General features: G+C 41.3%; 1 protein-coding gene across 2 annotated transcripts in view; it reads right to left on the bottom strand.

The window, feature by feature from the left end:
- phkb (phosphorylase kinase, beta) overlaps positions 1-18,818 on the bottom strand; it is an 80,500-nt gene that overhangs the window by 34,514 nt on the left and 27,168 nt on the right. For both annotated transcript variants that reach the window (XM_026377868.1, XM_026377867.1), the window contains 6 exons: positions 16,586-16,681; positions 14,237-14,434; positions 8,611-8,668; positions 7,900-7,977; positions 6,127-6,285; positions 5,664-5,758 (listed from right to left, as the gene is read on the bottom strand). In XM_026377868.1, the coding sequence (XP_026233653.1) occupies positions 5,664-5,758; positions 6,127-6,285; positions 7,900-7,977; positions 8,611-8,668; positions 14,237-14,434; positions 16,586-16,681 (684 nt within the window). The remainder of the gene's footprint in view (positions 1-5,663; positions 5,759-6,126; positions 6,286-7,899; positions 7,978-8,610; positions 8,669-14,236; positions 14,435-16,585; positions 16,682-18,818) is intronic.

The following is an 18,818-nucleotide window of genomic DNA, read 5'->3' as shown; positions in this document are numbered from 1 at the left end:
ATAATCTGATTTCAACTTTGACTGGTCACATCAAATTTATGCTGTATTGTGCATATTCTCTGGGCTCGTGGAAAGATTTGCGTAGCCATATCAGCTGCTACACATCGCTGTAACTGCTTCTGCAGGACATCGCAGGGCTTTGGAGCTACAATACAGAATATTGTTCTGTTTAAATCTGTTTATAAATTGGATATGTCAAAACAGATGGTTCTGGATACTGTGGAAATGATGCATTTGAGGGTAGACAGAACACAATGTAAGGAGTGCTCTACTGCAAAATACCTTGCCTGAAAAGCCTTTACTAAATGCCAGAGCTGATGTCAAATAACTATGAGATGACCTTGTATAAGCTTATATGTGGAACCAAGCAGTATAATATCGAAGCCTATTCATGGGTTTGGTATTGCGCTGCATCACATTTCTCCCCAGCTGTGGAATGAATTGATGCTGGGACTTTAAGTGGTAGCAGAACATTTGGAAGTGTGGATAATACACACACATACACCAACACCCAGGCAAGACTGCATGCAGCTGCACGCAAAGAAACACGCAAACGCACATCCTCCATGTGGACGGAGACAATGATATAGTTAACATGCACAACATGAGTGTTTCTCTTCGTTTGGACACATGAAATGGGAAATAAATTCTATGCATACACAGAAGGAGAAAGAGGAGCATACAAATCAAGCCTTAACTACATGTGAAAGCTCAGCACGCCCCATGTGCCTTTCCTGCCTGCAGACCAAGTGCACGTCAATGATGCAGAGGCAACAAGACAGCTGCTACACACAAACACATACACACTAAATTTCTCGCTTAAAACTCAAAACAGTAACGCTCATAATGTGCCTCCTACTTCCGATCCCCCCCCCCTCTTTTATTTCACATCACGCAAAGGTGTGAGTCAGAGGGATACAGAGTTACTGTAAAAGATAAAAGATAGAGAAAAGGAAGGAAGAAAAGCCAAGGGAAGGAGTGAAGAGAAGGTGAGAGAAGCAGCGGAGGACAGAGGGAATGCAGAATGAAGTCTATGATTTGTGTGACCATTTGACCCTGCGAGGCATTCAGCTTAACACCAGCCACATGAATAAACAACCACGTCTAATTTCCCCTGGCTGAGAGACGCGCTCTGAAACTGAAAATCTGTTGATTTCCTGTATTCATGTCTTCCAGGAAAATCAAATACTCTTCACATCAGCTTTCAGGCGGTGCTGCCTGGAAAACTCTGAGGCAACGGAAGGTGAATTCTCAGACATACAGAATCCTGAAGACACCGAGAAATAAAAAGAAAACATACAAACAAAAAAAAAAACACCTGCAACACCTGCGCTTGAATGATATTCTGAATTCCTTTAATGCGTACAAAATGAATCATCCATCACATCAATTCACAGAGTTGCAAGGACTTCAAATATCACGTAAAACACCGATTTCCACACTGAATGTGTGTGTGAAGAATTTCAAATATGTTTCTAAATCTGTGCATTGGTTCAGTGCAACTAAGGCCTGCAATATGTTGAAATAAAATCAACATCCTTAATTATATAAACAACCTAAGATAGAACTGTGTACCAGTGTACAGCACCTTCCAGTGCAGACTGTACGCTTTGTTGACCCGTTGTTATTTATGCTAATTAGAGATTTCAGCATAATTTGCAACATTAGTAAGAAAGACAATTGTGCATGAAAATGAGTCAATTGTTGCAACATGGCATTACTACAACATACAATATAATGTTGCCATGGAGACAAGTTAACAGTAGCACATGGAGGTATCATAGCAGCAATTGTGGAATCGATGCTGCAAATTCTCTTCACTAAAAAATGAGCGACTATGTAAAGAAAGCTGCATTAGGGTTTCTCACATTGGCCACATGCATTGGATAACTTTACACTGAGAAGATGTGATGCAAATGAAATTCTTTTGTGCTTTTGGCAACATTTATAATACAAAAACTCCCAACTGACTGGAAATCTGAACAGAAAGGTTCCTTCTGCACAGTGACTCATGGACAATGATTGCTGGATAATTTTTGAAACTGCCGAAAAAGTCAGAAGACAACCATTATGATGGGAGACCTGGTGTAATAAGCTGTCTCTCTTTCTGTGCTTTCTTTTGAGTGTTGATCTGTTACTGACATTAGAGAAAGTGTAGGACGTGCTGATCATGGCAAAGTGTTTGTCTGTACGTTCAGACGTGACTGATTCTGAGTGTGGAAAGCAAATGGAATCAAGCAAGTTCAAAGGGTTAATGAGCACTTTTTGAGCATCAGCGTGTGTAGGTGAAGGGTGTAGGGCAGCCCTCATAGTCTGCATCAACTTCAGTAACAAGCTGTCAGCTCTGCTGTAACATTAACCTCCCTTGGACTGCATGAGGCTGAAAACATCAACTACATGTTATAGGCTGTTGCTGATGGGCTGGATGCAGAGTGGTTCCCGTTCCCATCAGAGGTTGGGATTAAAGCTGTGACACTGTCAACAAATACATCTTTATAAAAAAACAAAATAACAAAACTAAATCTGATCATCTTAACAAAATATACAGCCTACCTGAGGGGAGTCAGGCTTTGCTGTGTAATAGTTAAGCAGCTGAATTTGTAAAAAGCTGAACTGCATGTGCTCATCCTGTTTTCCCAGAGAGAAAAAAACGCATCTGCCAACACAAGTAAGCTGATGCTGATACGTTGATATTAACAATGACAAGATATAAAATGCTCTTTGATCCCAATTGAACAACTTTTAACCCAAAATGCACAGCTCATACTTTTTGATAAATACTTAATGTGCTCTTTCAAAGCCGCTCAACCCAAATGACTTAAATCACCGATTCCCAGCCAGGGGTAGTTGCACCCTAGTGGGTATTTCTGTAGTTGCCTGGGGGGTGGGGCACGTCGAATGACTGTAGAATAGCTCAACTAATGTGATCAAAAAGAAATGAAGATGTGCAGTTGCAATCAAAGTTATTTAACCCCCTACCCCGCAGTGCGCTCTAGTAATGTGAATAAAATCAGATGAAAACATAAATCAACTAGAGCCTTGAAAAACTGTAAAAAAGAATTTTTAATGATGCATATTTGAGTTGATGAGATTAATAAGACTGAAATAAAAATTGATCCAAAAAGTGCCTTAGACAAAAATAGAGTTGAATTTTCCAGATAAAGCTAAATAAATCACCAAAAATAGTTGGAAAAGGTCAAATTAAGGCATAAATGGATTAGATGAATCAATGTAGGACAACTCAGAAACACCATGCCACCAGCCGTGGTGGTCACCTGCACAGAGTGGAGAAAATATCTGAAACATGATGGATAATAAGATATTAAAAAAAAAAAAAAAAATCACTGATATAGATTGTGATTACAAACAGACAAGAGTGCTGTAAGTAATGTTCCCTTTTAAAATTTGGTTCCCTAAGCAACACAGCCACTGGTGGAGAAAGAGAAAAAAAAGTCAACCTGTTAGTTAAAGGCAACACAGTAAAATGGAAAAGATTTCTTTATACGAGTTTGAAAATCTAACATCACTTCCACAGAACGTCAATACAGGAAGCGATGATAAAATAAAAATGTCTCTACATAGCTTTTAAATGTCAAAACCTGTAAGTGACAAAACTCACGATAGCAGTCGGCCTTACAGGGCCGATCCTGTGAAAATGTTAGCACGCCCCAGAGAGTTAAATAATGACATTTGTAGCTCTTAGAGGCAAATGTTCATCTTTTATTCTGTCTCTCCATAACGTTCTTCTAGTGGCTACATGTTCTTTTCCATCCCTGCCTTTATGTTTGCTTCCCCCCTGTCCTTGTTCTTTCTGCTGATCTTTCTCCCTGCAACCCATCTGATTCAGCATGACGTTCATCAGACTGCGGCGGACTCATGCTCTCTGGTGCGCTTTGTTCTAGCACCATCTTATCAGACCAGTTGTGCACACACACACACACACACACACACACACACACACACACACACACTCACACTCACACACACAAAAAAAAAAACACAATCTAACATACAGTGCCAGGAGCAGAATGGGGCGTATCAATCCACACTGTACAGCAAAGAGAATGAACGCGCGTATCGCCGCCCGTCATCTGTGATTGTGATTCTCAAAGCTCCCGGCTGTCTCAGGTATGGATTAAACCTCAGACGTGATTTCAGAGAGGCTGTTCGCACAGGAAATGGTCTGAGTTTAATCCTCGTCTGCAACACTGGCCCTCGGCAAGGTACAAAAAAAAAAAAAGAAGGAAAGAAAAAGGACGGTCTCTGCTGTTTAGGTGTTGATGGATGAATTCAAATTAAAACTTTAGCACGCATGAATGGCACAACAAAGTAAGCAGGACTGAGTGGTGGGACTTTTTTTTTTTTATTGCAAGTGGGAACTGCCTGAGGTCAAGTCTGTGGGCAGAAAGTGCAGCAGTAAGGGAGAGTTTAGAGTTGTGTGTTACCAGGTTAAAGCATGGCTACAAAGCTTTGGCACGTAGCCACTGTACGCCATAACTGACGGTGTGAGTTACACTGGGGATACTGTGGAGAAAGCAATACTGCATAGATGCTACACGGATTGTGTTGTTAGGATGGGTTTTTGTTTCTTACAAATGTCTGAGACTGATGACAGCGAAGACACCAGGGAAAAAAACAACACGTCCCCCCCCACTCTAATCCATATGCTCACATTGAGAAGCCGATCTATGGCAGTAACTCAAAGACAGCACAGATAATAGAATTCACACGAGCCTCCAAATCAGGAGCGACGTGGTAAAATAGAAAAGATACCTCAATGTAACTCCAGTTCAAGTACACGTGTGGCCAGCTAGTCATTTATCTGGAGTGGATTATGAAGAGGTGCGAAGCAAAGAAAAGCTAAACCAGGGAGAAAACACTGAAAGGGTGTTCTACATTATTCTGTCATTCTGTGTCAAGTGACAGACAGAATGTGAAGTGTGTGAGTGCGAGGAATAAGATAAAAGCATAACACCACCTGATGACGATTTATTTGACATCAGGTGAAGTTGTTATGATTTATCATTGGAGAACAGTTTGTACTTCAAACCTGTTACATGAAGTGGATTCTCAAATGAACTAACTCTAGCATAAGGAAGGAGGACTCTTGACCCCTAGGGGGCTACACTCCATTATTCCAGGCTGTGTGTTCAGAACATGAAATTTCTCTTTGCCGTGTGTGTGATATCACTATTTCAGTCAGCCAGGATTTTGAAAGTCCTAGCCCAGGCTAGCAATTATCCATCACGATTGTAAACGAAACAACTTATTTTCCCTTTTAACTCGCTCACCTTGGATAGACCATCTAAATTACAAGCATAGAACTTTCTTTTTCGATTGTGAGTGGGCAGTCCATTTGCAGCCCACTCTCTGCCTCTCCAGTATAAAGCACTTAGAGCTACTTGACTTCTGAATTAAAACAACAGCCAGCAGATTTTCTTCTTCTTTTTTTTTTTTTTTTTTACCATGTGTAGGTTGTTATTACTTTAAGCCAAAGGCACTTAAACACTCTGAAAAATCACATTTACAAGGATGAGTACTAGTTTATAAGAAGCACTCGAATGCAGCATTGTACTGAGAATCAGTATATTAGTATTCAGTACAATAAGATGTGTAATATGTGTGTTCGGAGTACAGATGAGAACAACTGCAGCACAGCTCACCTGATTGGAGTATCGCATGCTGACGTTGCGCTGGTCCTGGCGGGGCACGTAGCGGTGGATGGGATCAATATCTTTAGGACTGATCAGCTCATCCACTGGAAGGTGAACACACACACACACACACACACACACACACACACACACACACACACACACACACACACACACACACACACACAGACAGGTAGACATAAACCCATCAAACCCAATACAGACACACATACCGGATATACCCACATTAGACGGGTCAAACAGCATCCTTGGATTCACTTTAGAGAAGAACCAATATTTACAATTATTAATTAATCACCAGCAATGAAAGCTGTTATGATCTGGAGCTCACATTAGTTTTTATTACTATTTAACTTACAGGATGACATTAGTCTGAGCAGAGTGAGCGCATGGGTTAAGGGGAACCAAAGAGCACACACACACACACACATAAACACAGTTAGAGGCATACCTAGCAGCTTGGCGATGTTGTACAGAGCCTGACCCCACAGGAAGATCTTTCCATCACGGCCAGAGTTGCTAGGGAAACGCTTTTGGCTGCCATGCTTGTTTTGCTCTGCCTCCACAAAGTCAGCTGGTACGTAGTAGTATTTGGGGATGACAGCGTGTCCTGGGGATGAGAGACAAAGCACTGTGAGCATGAACACCTTCTCTGGACATGAGTTATGTGTGTTTGGCCTGTACAGTACAGAAAACACGCTACAGTATACAACCTTAACTCTAAAAATCTACTTAACAAACACAGCCTGGTGTTTGCCTGTCACTCCAGACTAGAACTGGGAGTTTTCACAGGTGGGAAGCTGGTGAGGGATCGCATCCTTGTCATAGCACTAGTGACTCCTAAACATGTGCTCAGCAGGGTCCTGTTAGCAAGTTAGAGGAATAAATATCCCATAATGATTATACTATTGTATTTCTTATGAGCCTGGTTCCAGAATCACTGCCCACATATTCAGTGAGTTTAGCAATTCAAATACATCTGGCGTTGCATTAACTGATGGCTGTTTCCAAGGTTTAGAAACAACCAAGCCAATCAAGGCTCTGTAGATTAATTTACATTTTTATTTAAAAAGATACCATTTCATGTAATGTACCAGTTATCTTAAAACTTATTTTCATCAGCAGATGATGACTATTACAACGTTACTGTCCTGTGTCTGAGCCGGAACAAACAGAGAAATCGCTTCAGAATGGGTGACGCAGCTTGCACGTCGTAAGTGGACGCACAGGAATCACAACTATTAAATCAGCAAAGGTGTTTTACAATTAACTGCTCATGCTGTAGTAACCACTAGAGCGGCTTCCATGATGTATGGAAATGATGTACTGTAGGTAGAAGAAAACATCATTCACTAATTAGCAAAATGAAGCAGCAAATGAAAACAAAACAGTTTACCTGAACCATGTATGTGGTCCAGCATACATAGAACATAAGCCAAATAAAAACCCTGATTCAATTGCTGGCACAACAATATTAACGTTTATGTTGCCCAATTCACCACAGCACAGCCGCACCATCTCCCAGAGCTGCAGCCTGCATGCCTCAACGTATCATTAAAACAATAGAAGCCCATGACTCCTGGGAGGCAGGCGAACCTGCAGCAGAACAAACAATAGCTGCTTCTGACGGCAGCAAACACATTAGCAGCTTTTCATTAATGAGTGAGACGTTAATGGTGAAAGGGAAAGTACACTTATGTTATCCTTTAAAACCCAGCCAATTAACTTCTGCTGTTTTGCTAATTTATACATAACCAGTACAAAGGCCTCGCGAAGACATCTGGGGCAACTTAAGTCAGCTCTGTCTCACATCATTATCCTTTCTACACTCCAATTATTTCCTGCTCTATTATGAACGGACCAACGGATTCTCAAAGCTCTTGACATCCCTATCATTTGACTGTCTCCGCTCACCGCAATGGGTGCAGGTGAAAACAGAAGCCAGGCACTCTGCTCATGAATTCACTTGAACGTAACGCCCCCCCCGTGAGCCTCGGTCACAGTATGTGGTGCATGAATATGGATGACGGGATTTAATAAGAGAACACTTTTCATTGCTAGAAAAAGAAAGAACAGATGTAGACTCCCAAGCTCCAAAACTAACTACACTGATCGGCCAAGTGAGATAAAGTTTTACTGTGTATATAGCATATATAGTATAGTGTGCATATGTGTGAGTGGATTTGTTGTGAGTGGATTTTGCATTTCACGAGTTATTGCTTACCCTCATAAGACTGGAAGATGATGGGTTCGAGGAGCTCCTGGTATTCTTTGACTTGAGCTTTATTTCCTCTGAAGACTCCTGCAACACGTACAGACACATTAGCGGTGACATTCAACGTGCATTCACACAAATCTACACGAGTCAATAGTGATGTGTCGCAGTAAGAAATATGCAGTAGGGTCTTACAGGCATGTATGTGTGGGAAAGGGGCCTCTACTTACTTATGTTGTAAACTCCATTAGTCAGATACAAGTAGATGCAATAGTAATGTAGACATACTGTATCTAGACATACTGTATCTGAAGATAATCTAAACAAGCCTTTTATTTTCCAGTTTGGTTTTTTTGAGCACTGTCTGTTGTGTTTTTCCTCCCTCTGCGTTTTGGATCAATTTGATAGATGTTATGCTTTATGGGCTGTTAAAAGATGGTTCCACGATGAACTCACACTTGAATTCACATGTTTGTGCAGAAACTATATTCTTTAATATATATTTCTGACCATTGACTGGCCACACACACACACACACACATACACACACACACACATTTCCCAGATTACATATTTCTTAAAGCTGTCTCCAAGTCCTCTAAAACTTAGCAGATATCAAAATGTAATCATTTCCTGTCAAATGCTACAAGTCTGTCTTATATCTTGCAAATGACCCACTTGAGACCTACTAGCAGCATCAATGGATAGAACAAGGCTTACCGTCAATCATCATGTAGATGAAAAATATGGGAAACTCGCACTCGATTCCATCAAAAAGCTGGAAAGAGACAGAGAGACGGGGAATTATTGCTTTTTCATTTCAGAAGCAGGAGAGAGGCACAGGCACTGAACTTTAGTGGATGACTGAACTTTGGTGGCACTGAATATGGAACAGCGTGGTGCAGCGTAAAGATATGGAAGACATGACATTGTGAATGGAAGCTGACAGAAGAGAGAGGAATATTAATGCCCCCCTCGCAAGGTCGTTTTTTTAATAAAAAATTCAAAGCTGTGGTGTTTGTTTTTAGGGGGGGGATATTTGAAAGTGCGAGGTGCCAGAAGGTTTACGATACAGTGACAAACACATCAAGCATCCGGAGAGAAAATGTAAATCAGCGGACCATTCGATGGTTGTGGATGACTGTTTGGCTGTGGGCCCAAATTTCCACTGCTTCAACAAAGGAGCTGCTGTTACACTTTGAGACTTGAAATTAGAATAAATAGAGCCAGTTTTAATCAATGCAGTTTGTTCAGTAAATGCAGGCTCAGAAGTCTGAATTGTGAATGGACAGCAGCGATCACACTTTCTATATTCGCTGATGTAGACTTGTGTGCGTGGATACGTATATTAAACACAGGTGAATGGTCCTGTTGCCTTTAATCCTGGTCTGGTCTGAATTGACTTTACACAGAGATTTTAGACAAACCAAGTCATATGGACTGACAGGTAATTCATGCACTGCATGAACCCACAATGGGGGGAATCAAAGTCTGGTGACTCACAGCTGTGTGTGTGTTTATCTCCAGTGTAATAAGAAAAACAAAAACTGCAGCCAGACTGGATTTTATCAGCAGTAACAAACCAATGTTGTACTGTTCTATTATTGGGGTATAGTTTTAATGTGATCATTGTGTTTCGCTAGTTTTACTCACTCAGATATGTTGCCATGGTTACTAAGTGACCTTGCATACAGTGAATATACAGACAGATATACTGTAACAGCTCGTTTGGGTCTGGTCTGCAATCCAAACAGGTTAACGCACCAAAGATCATCTGAAAAGGTGTCAAAGCACCCTAAGAAGTGAGTAAAGATGCTGGGTCACCATGAGCCACCAGAACAGTCACGAGCGTCACGAGTCTGAACTCTTTGGACACTAATTCCATCATTTGGTGTTTTAACACTGATCCAAAATATGTAGTCACTGTGGAGACCACAGCATAACTCATCCAACCCTGTGTGGAAGCATCTGCACGCGTTGTGTTTCTCCACTGATTTTTTGTATTTTTTTACTGAATTATACCCGTCTCTCCTTCAAAACCCTTTGCAAGCTATAACTGACAGATTGACTGACTGACAGATCGATCTGAATGAGCAACTGATGAGTGTACGCCTAACTGTGAGACTTGTTTTCAGTCGACTGAGCGCAGAAATAAAGACCAGCGCGTGGAAGCAGCTGGAGAAAACGTTCCAGAGCAAACACCCGAATTGACATGAACATCATCACCTGAATCTTACTCAACCATTTGGCTGCAAATCACACGGAGAGAAGACAACCAAGTGAAACGGGGTCTTATTAATTCCAATGATTCAATTTCATTTGTTGATGTTTGGCTACAGAGGTTCAAGAGAAAAGCACAGCAGAAAAGTTTATCCTTACATTAACCAACAAATCATCGTCAGCTTCTACAAAGCTCAAACAATTCTCTTTAAGATCCATCATTACAGAATGTGTGTGTTTCAATAAAAATGTCAAGATTCCTAAATATCTGTCCCTCATCTTTTTTTCCATTCATCTTCATACTGAAGGGAGATACACTAACAGATTACATCCTTCTGCTTTTATCAACAAGCAGAGATTACTACACCAGGTAAGCACAGTGTTACATACATTTCATCAATTGTAGCTATCGGGCCACATTAACATTTCAGGCCTTAATGTTCATTTGTGATTTGTCAGATTCAAACTTTCTGTTTCATAGTTCACCTTCACAGCTCTGCTGTGTTGTTATGGTCTTAAACTGACCCCCATGTGCTGATTTAACTAAAATGTGAGTAAAGTGCATTATAATAATAATGTAATTTATGTGACATTAAAATTTCCCCATAAACTGCTCAGTTACATATCTTACTTCCATTCTGGCTTCAAGAGAAGCTTCTCCATAAACCTCCAACAAATAAAGGTGTAACTGTTCTGAAACCGTGGCCAAAACAGCAACACTAACGCGTTCACGTGTTGTGAGGTGTTTAAAGACAATACAGATAGCATGTCATCTGGCTTTAAAAAGCACAGAGTCCAATAACATGTAGTGATCCAACCTGTAGATTTAAAAAAAAAAAAAAGAGCAACCTAACAATTGCACATAAATTAAGGTCTGAGAATCATCACACCTCTACCAAAATATATGACAATCATCTCTCTATTCACCTCCACGTCTGTTGTTTCTTTTTAATAGACTGTGAGATGCCAACAGTGACTGACAGGCAATGACAGGCAACATGCATCAGTCACGATGACGATGATGACATGGAAATGAATTGGATCTAGGACCGTATATGAAAGTGGCTCCCATCTGATATGTAAAAAGATTTGGTGCGACCACATCTCTGTGAAAGACATCAGATCTGAGATTCAGTCGTCTTCAGCATGGAATGAGTGAAGGAGAAAAAGACATGAAAGCACATAAAGAGAGTGGATGCAGAGGATAAAAGACTGTGAAGGAGGGGGGGACAGACTAAAAGAGACTAGACGCAAGCTGAGGCTGTCACCCAATGAGGCCTGTGCTTCTTGGCCTGTTGAGTTTATAAACAGGCAGGGATCCCTGGTGTTTTGTGCTTGAGCGGTTGGACTGATTGGTAAAACTGTCTATCACACAGGCTGCTGCTCTCTGTCAATGGTAAACAGACAGGGAGCACGGGTGTCTGCCCTGCTGTGAATTCTCTCTTAAACACCAACAACAACTTCACTCAATGTCTTCTGTAGGAAAAGCTCGTCTACCTGTGGCTTCTCTTTTTGCGGACGGAGCTCACACTGAGCCAGGTACTGCCCTGCCCTTTCATGACTCTGGGTGGAGACGTGTCACTCAAAGGGGGTTTTATTTTACTCCTTTTTGGTTATGTATTAAATTTTAAATGCTTACCATCTACCATTTGAAACACAGTTTGTTTCAACACTTCAGTCGTGTGGTAATATTTAGTGCGTTATGTAAGAAACGACCACACGGCACAGTTTCCTCCTCTATAAATTAATTCTTGTATTATTTGCTGCTGTGGTAGCTAATACATTAGCGCTAGCTGGCAGCAGGAATAATCGCAACTTCAATTTATGAAACTGGCACTAGTGTCTTCCACAATAAATCTATCTGCATGCTAAAAGGAAGTGAAGGCAAGATGGAGCCTGAAGCAACCAAGGTATTAAACACTGTTAAATCTTAGCCTTACAGTTTCAGTATTGTATGAGCTGTAGGATTAAAGAAAGAACATTTCAAAGTATTGCAAGTGGTGCAGAGCTGATGCCCCACGAGTGCCCTGTGTGACATATCCAGCAGGCATATATCCGCTGCTGGAGTCTTTTTTTGTTTGTTTGTTTGTTTCCTTCCATCTTTTCAGCAAGAGCCTTTCAGCTCCACCTTTCTCAGGTTTCTGACAACTCTGCAGATAAAAGAACAGCCGAAAGCAATCCAATTTTGTAAAAGGGATATTGTTTCAAACCCCTTTCACAGTTACACAGCACTGTGAGAGCCACGAACGGCAATCTGTCAAGTTGGGCTGAAGTACATTTAACACAACAGCAACAACAGAACAACAGGCCATTGCCAAGCTACAAGATTTTCAAATCATAGCAGAACTATATTTTATGTGTATATAGCTATTTGGAAAAGCAGAGTCCTTTGTAAATCATCCAATAGTATTTCCTTCTTGAGGCAATGGCCTTCACAAAAAATGCTTTTCAGTATTTCAAAAGTTCCAAAACATCCATATACTCTACTACATTTACAACAATTGATTAGTTGAAACCACTGATTATCTTACAGCCACCGGTCAGTGGGTTCACCAGTTGTCCACTCCATACCAGAAACATCCCACAGGACAGTTTCGTCCAGGTCAAAGCCGCTCTGATGCTTACGCTTGACCACTTTTCCAGCACATCAACTTCAATAACTGAGTGCTCATTTGCTGTCTATTTTGAGCCTTTGACTGGTGCTGCAACATAAACAATATTATTCAGTTTACCTGTCAGTACCACACTGTAGTTATAGCATTGATATTGCATAGTCACAATAGTATAAAGTTTATATGGCAAACAGTTGACCGCTGTAAACATGCAGAAACCTTTTTCAACAGCTTTGTTTAAGGCCACAGGACAAATCTGTCAAAGTCCAAAAGTCCTTATCTTGCTGCGTTTTGGTCTCTGCCAAATCCTGAGGAAAACTCTTCAGCTGCTGGGGTGCACACGATGAGCATCAGAGTGTTCTTCTTCTGTTATTGAGTTATATATTGGGGTAAGACTTTATTTTTAAGAGCACCTGTGAACCTTTGCACATCTTTTATCTCAGGCCTTTTCCCAAATTATAATTTGAATCGTAAAGAATGCGGTTTCTAATAACAGCTAGGATATATTTGATTATGTCAGTCACCAGCTGTCAGCTATGTGAGTTGAGCTCTACTGAACTGAGCTTGGCAGTTGGTAATATGGTTATATACAGTGAGTTTAGGGGAGATTTTACTGAAAAAGGTTTGTTTTTCTGCTACTGGAAATGAGACTCACATGAACGTCAGGTGAACTCGGCAGGTCTTGACATAAAGGTGTGAATAACCCACCCACGGGCAGAACAGTAAGACCTCTCAGACAAGAGGTGACACTCCTTTATGGACCAAAGAAAAACTTGAGTTGCCTTTGACTACGTGCTTGTAGATCTATGTTGTTTCCTCCATCTGCTTCTCCAAAGTCATTCATTATGGGAAGTTAGATCCACCGCTAATGCAGTGAATTGTTTAGCATTAAGAGTCCGGCCGCTGATTTACTGGTCGTACACAAACTGAGTCGATTCTGAAGGAAATGGACTGTCATTTTCGCCAGGGTCACGGGGGATTCAGGAAAAGACAATGAATGCACGGTCATTCGCTTGCATACATATGCATGAGCACACTCACTGATGGGGACCAAGGCTCCCAAACACACACTAAGATTTGGGGTGAAATAGCTGGAGGATTAAAACACTTAAAATGGTAGACACAGAGTCACAGGCGGATCTCTTAGCATTATCATAAAAGGATAATGCCTTCACAGGCTTATACGTTTGAGAAACTTTTAAAATGTCACACTCAAGAACTTTCAAGTTGAACTTTAAGAAATTTTGCCTCCCCCACCCACCCCCCACCTAAGTGGCTGGTGAAAATAAACCTGATGTCTATTTTAAACAACACTTTATGATTATTTAACTGATAAAAGGCTCTTTGAGGCCCTTGCTGTGTGATATGTTAAGTTCTTTGCTGAACTGAACCTACAATAGCAACTATCAACAATCCAGGTCTGGTCTTGGAGGCCTGTTGTCTGCAATTCAAATTAAAATCAGCAAGAACTATGCAGGGTTATTAAAGCACATATCAATAGTAAGAAAACTTACCTTCATTTCAGCTGGTTTGTAGTAACGGCGGTTCTTGTCTTCGTTGGCTGTGCGGTAACCATCGCGGAGGAAACGCTTGAAGCCATATTTGCCCCGCAGCTTGCGAACTATCTTGTCCAGCGTCTGGCTGTAGAGGGCATCGTCGTCCACGGCAAAGGCAGGATAGCTGATCGTTGGAAGCAAAGCTGCATCTGTGTTCTGTCCAGGAGGAAAGATTTTTTTAAAAACAAGTCAAGCCACAGTTTGGCTTGTCACTGCAGGAAAAAAAAAAAAAAACACACTGTCCCAACATTGATTCTTTAAACTGTGCACGAGTTAGGACAAGACAAGCTGCTCACAGATTCATACCTCATTCTGTCTGTGACATTCAGCCTCAAGCTCATTTGTTCCTCTTGAAGACATGAATCTTTAAAAATGGGTCATAAATATGTAGTTTCATTTATATAAAAAGGCTCAGTACTTTCTCAGAGCAGCTGGGCAAGCTGGGTAGATCTTAGCAAATGTCACTCATGCAGCATTATCAAGTGATTTTTCTGGAGAAGACTATTGATACAGATTTAGAGCTCATGCGAGTATTAGTGATTTGAGGATGGAGTATATGTCTATTCACCACAGTTACTGTATTTATCAAAATAAAGGAAGAATTAGAATTATGTGGTAACAGCAGACACAGGTCATAGACATGAGTCTATTTAGTGTATGTACAGTACATCTTTATGTTCAGCATGATAGTATGTTCTACCAGTATGGATGGCTTCTTGTTGCTTTAGACTGACAGCTTGTGATTCTGAACAGCACACTACAGTAGCCTTATTGAAATTCAAGAACTGCTTTACTAAATTTCAATTGGAACAATCGATAGGGATGAATATTTTTATTGGGCTTGACAATCCATTATGACTGCGCAGACACTGTATCATTCCATTTTTGTTTGGTTTACTCTATTAAGCAATGGAAATGAAAGCTATTAGAGTCCAGCGTTCCGGCTTCACTGCAAACAGTTATGAATATTTAAGGTTTATTAATAGGCGACGCGGCTTCCAAAAATAAAAGGACCTGCTCTCAATAATCTGTGCTGGCTTTCGCTGTCTAGCTACTGTCCCCGGTAACAGCAGTGATACCTTTTATTTTGTTTTTTTGATGTGGACAGCTGTTTGTCAATCAGCCAAAGGACTTGGCGTTGTTGACTGTTTGATGTTGCTCATCTCTTCTGTACAATAAACTTTAATTTGCACAGATCTCTGCCGCTCGGCACAGCCAACTGCTGCTCTGTCTCGTCCAATATCCTCTTATTTTTCAACTTGTTACAAGGCCAATCTACATGTTAACTTCCTCGGCAGCTGCGGCTGAAATGGAATATCAGCTTGCAGCACATTTGGTACAGGCGCTGAATGCGTCTAGAATTGAATAGTGAATTCCAATCTTTTTCCACAGCGTACGAGGTACAGATATTATATTGATATTCTGATTATTTTCACACCAACTTGCAGTATGCAGTGTTTCGCTTCACTCTGCACTCCTTCCTTCCAGCTCCTTAACATCAATCTCCAATGGCTGTAACGCTACTCTGCTTGTCTAATTACACTCATTTCCCCAGCAGCTGATGGCGGCTATTCTGCCTGACACGTTGAGCACACAGTGCTATAGAGTGACACACATGATCATTTAAGTGTACGAGGAGATGTGGAAGGAAGGGAATTTAGTTTTTTTTTGTTCATTCTGCTTCTTTCTTTTCACTCCTGCCCCTTTTTCAGCTATACCTCCCTCCAGTTCTGCGGCCACCTCTCTCTGCACTTCTTGGCAGTGTCGAGACATCAATAGCATGGGCATTGGCAGTGCACCATGAGGGGAAACGCACCGTTGATTTGCAGATATCAACTGAAATCTTGACACAACTGTGCGTGTGTGGTTTGTTTGAAGTGTGCAATTAACCTTTTTAGTTTTTGGCACATGTGACAAGCCCGTGTTCGAGTCTCTGATTGGTGGATTTTAGGCACACAGCTGCTCGTAAGAGTCAAAAAAGGGACAAGAGGGGGAGCAGATTGCAACAACATGTGCAATGAGGCATTTTTCTGGATTATTTTACTTTCTGTGTAAAAGATAAACAATATCATTTTTTTGGACATACAGTATATTACAATGTTGTTGACTGTGCAGGAGCCCACCTCCCTCCATCCCACCCATAAATATTTGATTTCAATAGAGTAGAAGGATAGTTCTCCCAAGCAGCTTTGTGCACATTCGCTATCTTTGCTGTTAGAATGGCTAAAAGAGGCAGATTAATTACTGGGTTTCAGTTATTCATTGGTCCATTTTGTGGTAGGTGAACAGACAGATGGATGGACTCACATGGGAGCGAGACTCTCGAGGCAGTAGGGAGCAAAGGGTTTGCCTGTTCCTGTTGTGGGCGTCCAGATCCACAAATATCACCGACCACGAACACCCCTGCAGAGCAAAACACATACACAGACATCATCCCGGGCACAGCTGAACCATGCACCCGTTACAGGTACAACAACAAAAACAGTCTCTCAGAAAAGACATTTGACAGTAAAATGGCTAAAACAACTTAAGGCTCACTTTAAAGGCCCCACCACCACCATCCTCCACACATCAAAACACTATTTCACACTAAATTCAGGCTGATATTTTTGGGTTGCACATGTTTTTGAAGTATACAGTGTGGGAGTGCTTGAACAACAGTGAGTCAAAAGTCATCTTATCACTTGAAAAGACCCCATGTACAAACACAAAGTGCTGCTACTACAATGCGTTCTGTCGATCCAGTGCACTTAAACACCTCAGAGAGATGTAGGGGGACAGAGGTGGGGGGGGGGTAGTTTATGCTTTTACTTGGTACGTGAAGTGATCAAAACTTTTCTGGTTCTAAAAAGCCGATGCTGTCCACTTCCTCCATCCAAGAGCGGTGCTTACATAAAACCAACTGAGTCACTGCAGCAACCTGCTAAGCAGTTTCTAATGTAAGTCAGATGCATTATGTATGAATATTGCCAGAGTCTATTTTTTCCTCCAAAAACAGATCCAGCCAGGGCTTTTAGTCAAATCAGCAAGCTTTCCTGTAGCAATTTGCATAGTGCAGTGGATTGCTGGCCACCGGTATAGGCAGCTGTGTGACACGTCAGTGATATGGACCTCTCAGGGAAAACTTCGCTGGTGCTAGAGGTTTGCATTGACAGAAAATTGAGTGCGAACAATGAGTGATTTTATCTCGGATATGCGTTCTTTTCACTGTGGTTTCATTCAGCAGGCTCACATTTTCTTTTTTAATAAAGCAGAAATATCCCAGACAGGTTTTATGTATGTTATCCATTTATTAACATAGATATTTCTAATCTTTTCCTACATTACTTAGTCCCTTTGAAAACTAGCACAACTTTCAACTGCCAGTACATTTATTTTTCCAATCATGAACCTTGCTTTCATTTAGACTAAATAAAAGGCATTTTTAATGGCATGGCATCAATCAAAAAAATATGACACAGCCGGAAACGCCCTCTAGACCCAGTAATGTTCATAAATGCTACTGTGCTTAAAGCTACAACTTGCAACTTATAGGCAAAGTACAGAGGCAGTGAAGGAGAGCGCAACCACAGCACCTTTTTAGCTAAATGGTTGCAGCATATGTCACGTAAACGCAGTGTCTTGGTTCGAGTCTGACTGGGGACCTTTGCTGAATGTCATGACCCCTCTAATGTCCCATATTTCCTGTCTGCCTCTTCACTAATCCTACTATCAATTGAAGTGCTGGGCAAAGTGTGGCAGAACAAGGTAGAGCAGGGCAGAGCAGAGAGAACTGATCTTGTCTCATGCTATTGTTAGGTTAAGTTGCGTACTGCAGCTTTAAGTTAGAGCAAGCATGAGACTCAAAATCAACCACATGTTCTCTGGGCAGCCCTCTCCCTGCTCCGCCATGCTCTGCTGCACTCCACCGTGCTCTGACCATCGCTTGTGTCAAGAAATTAGGAAGACAAAAATAACAAGCTTGACCCCGGGCCTGGGACAACTGACCCGGCTAGAGTTTCTACCAGCAAAAAGCTACGGGATGCTAAGAAAAGATACGGTATTAAAAACATGAAAGTAAAAACTTTAATTGCGCTTGTCATGGAAAGATGGAGAAAACTACAACCTGCAGTCTGCAGTAGCCCAGCACCTCAATTATGAAAGCTGTATACTGCAAGTCAGTTACAGACCTCCATAAACTATTCCAGAAAACCATGAGTCTCACAGCTCTTATGTACGTTATTATGTGCAGCTAATAACTGCTGACAGAGAAATGTAATGGAATTATATATTACCCCTTAAAGTCCCTCTAATGATACAATGTACAGTGACTTCACACCACTTTCTGTGCATTGATATTGGTGAATTACATTTATGTCGGCCCAGGAAGGTAACTTACTGTACTGTAGCTTAATGGAGCTGGGAGTGTGTCCGCCCCAATACATCTCTGCTCTTGACTGTATGTGAATTAGGTGACGGTCCCAAGATACACAGTGGGACCATTTAGCATTTGATTGTTCAGCCATGTGTACACTGCTCTGTGAATTTAACGACTGGCTTT

This window comes from Anabas testudineus, chromosome 3 (assembly GCF_900324465.2).
Source record: "Anabas testudineus chromosome 3, fAnaTes1.2, whole genome shotgun sequence".
NCBI classification, from domain to species: Eukaryota; Metazoa; Chordata; class Actinopteri; order Anabantiformes; family Anabantidae; genus Anabas; species Anabas testudineus.
The sequence above is the reverse complement of the archived record's forward strand: the minus strand, read 5'-3'. Positions and strand labels throughout refer to the sequence as shown.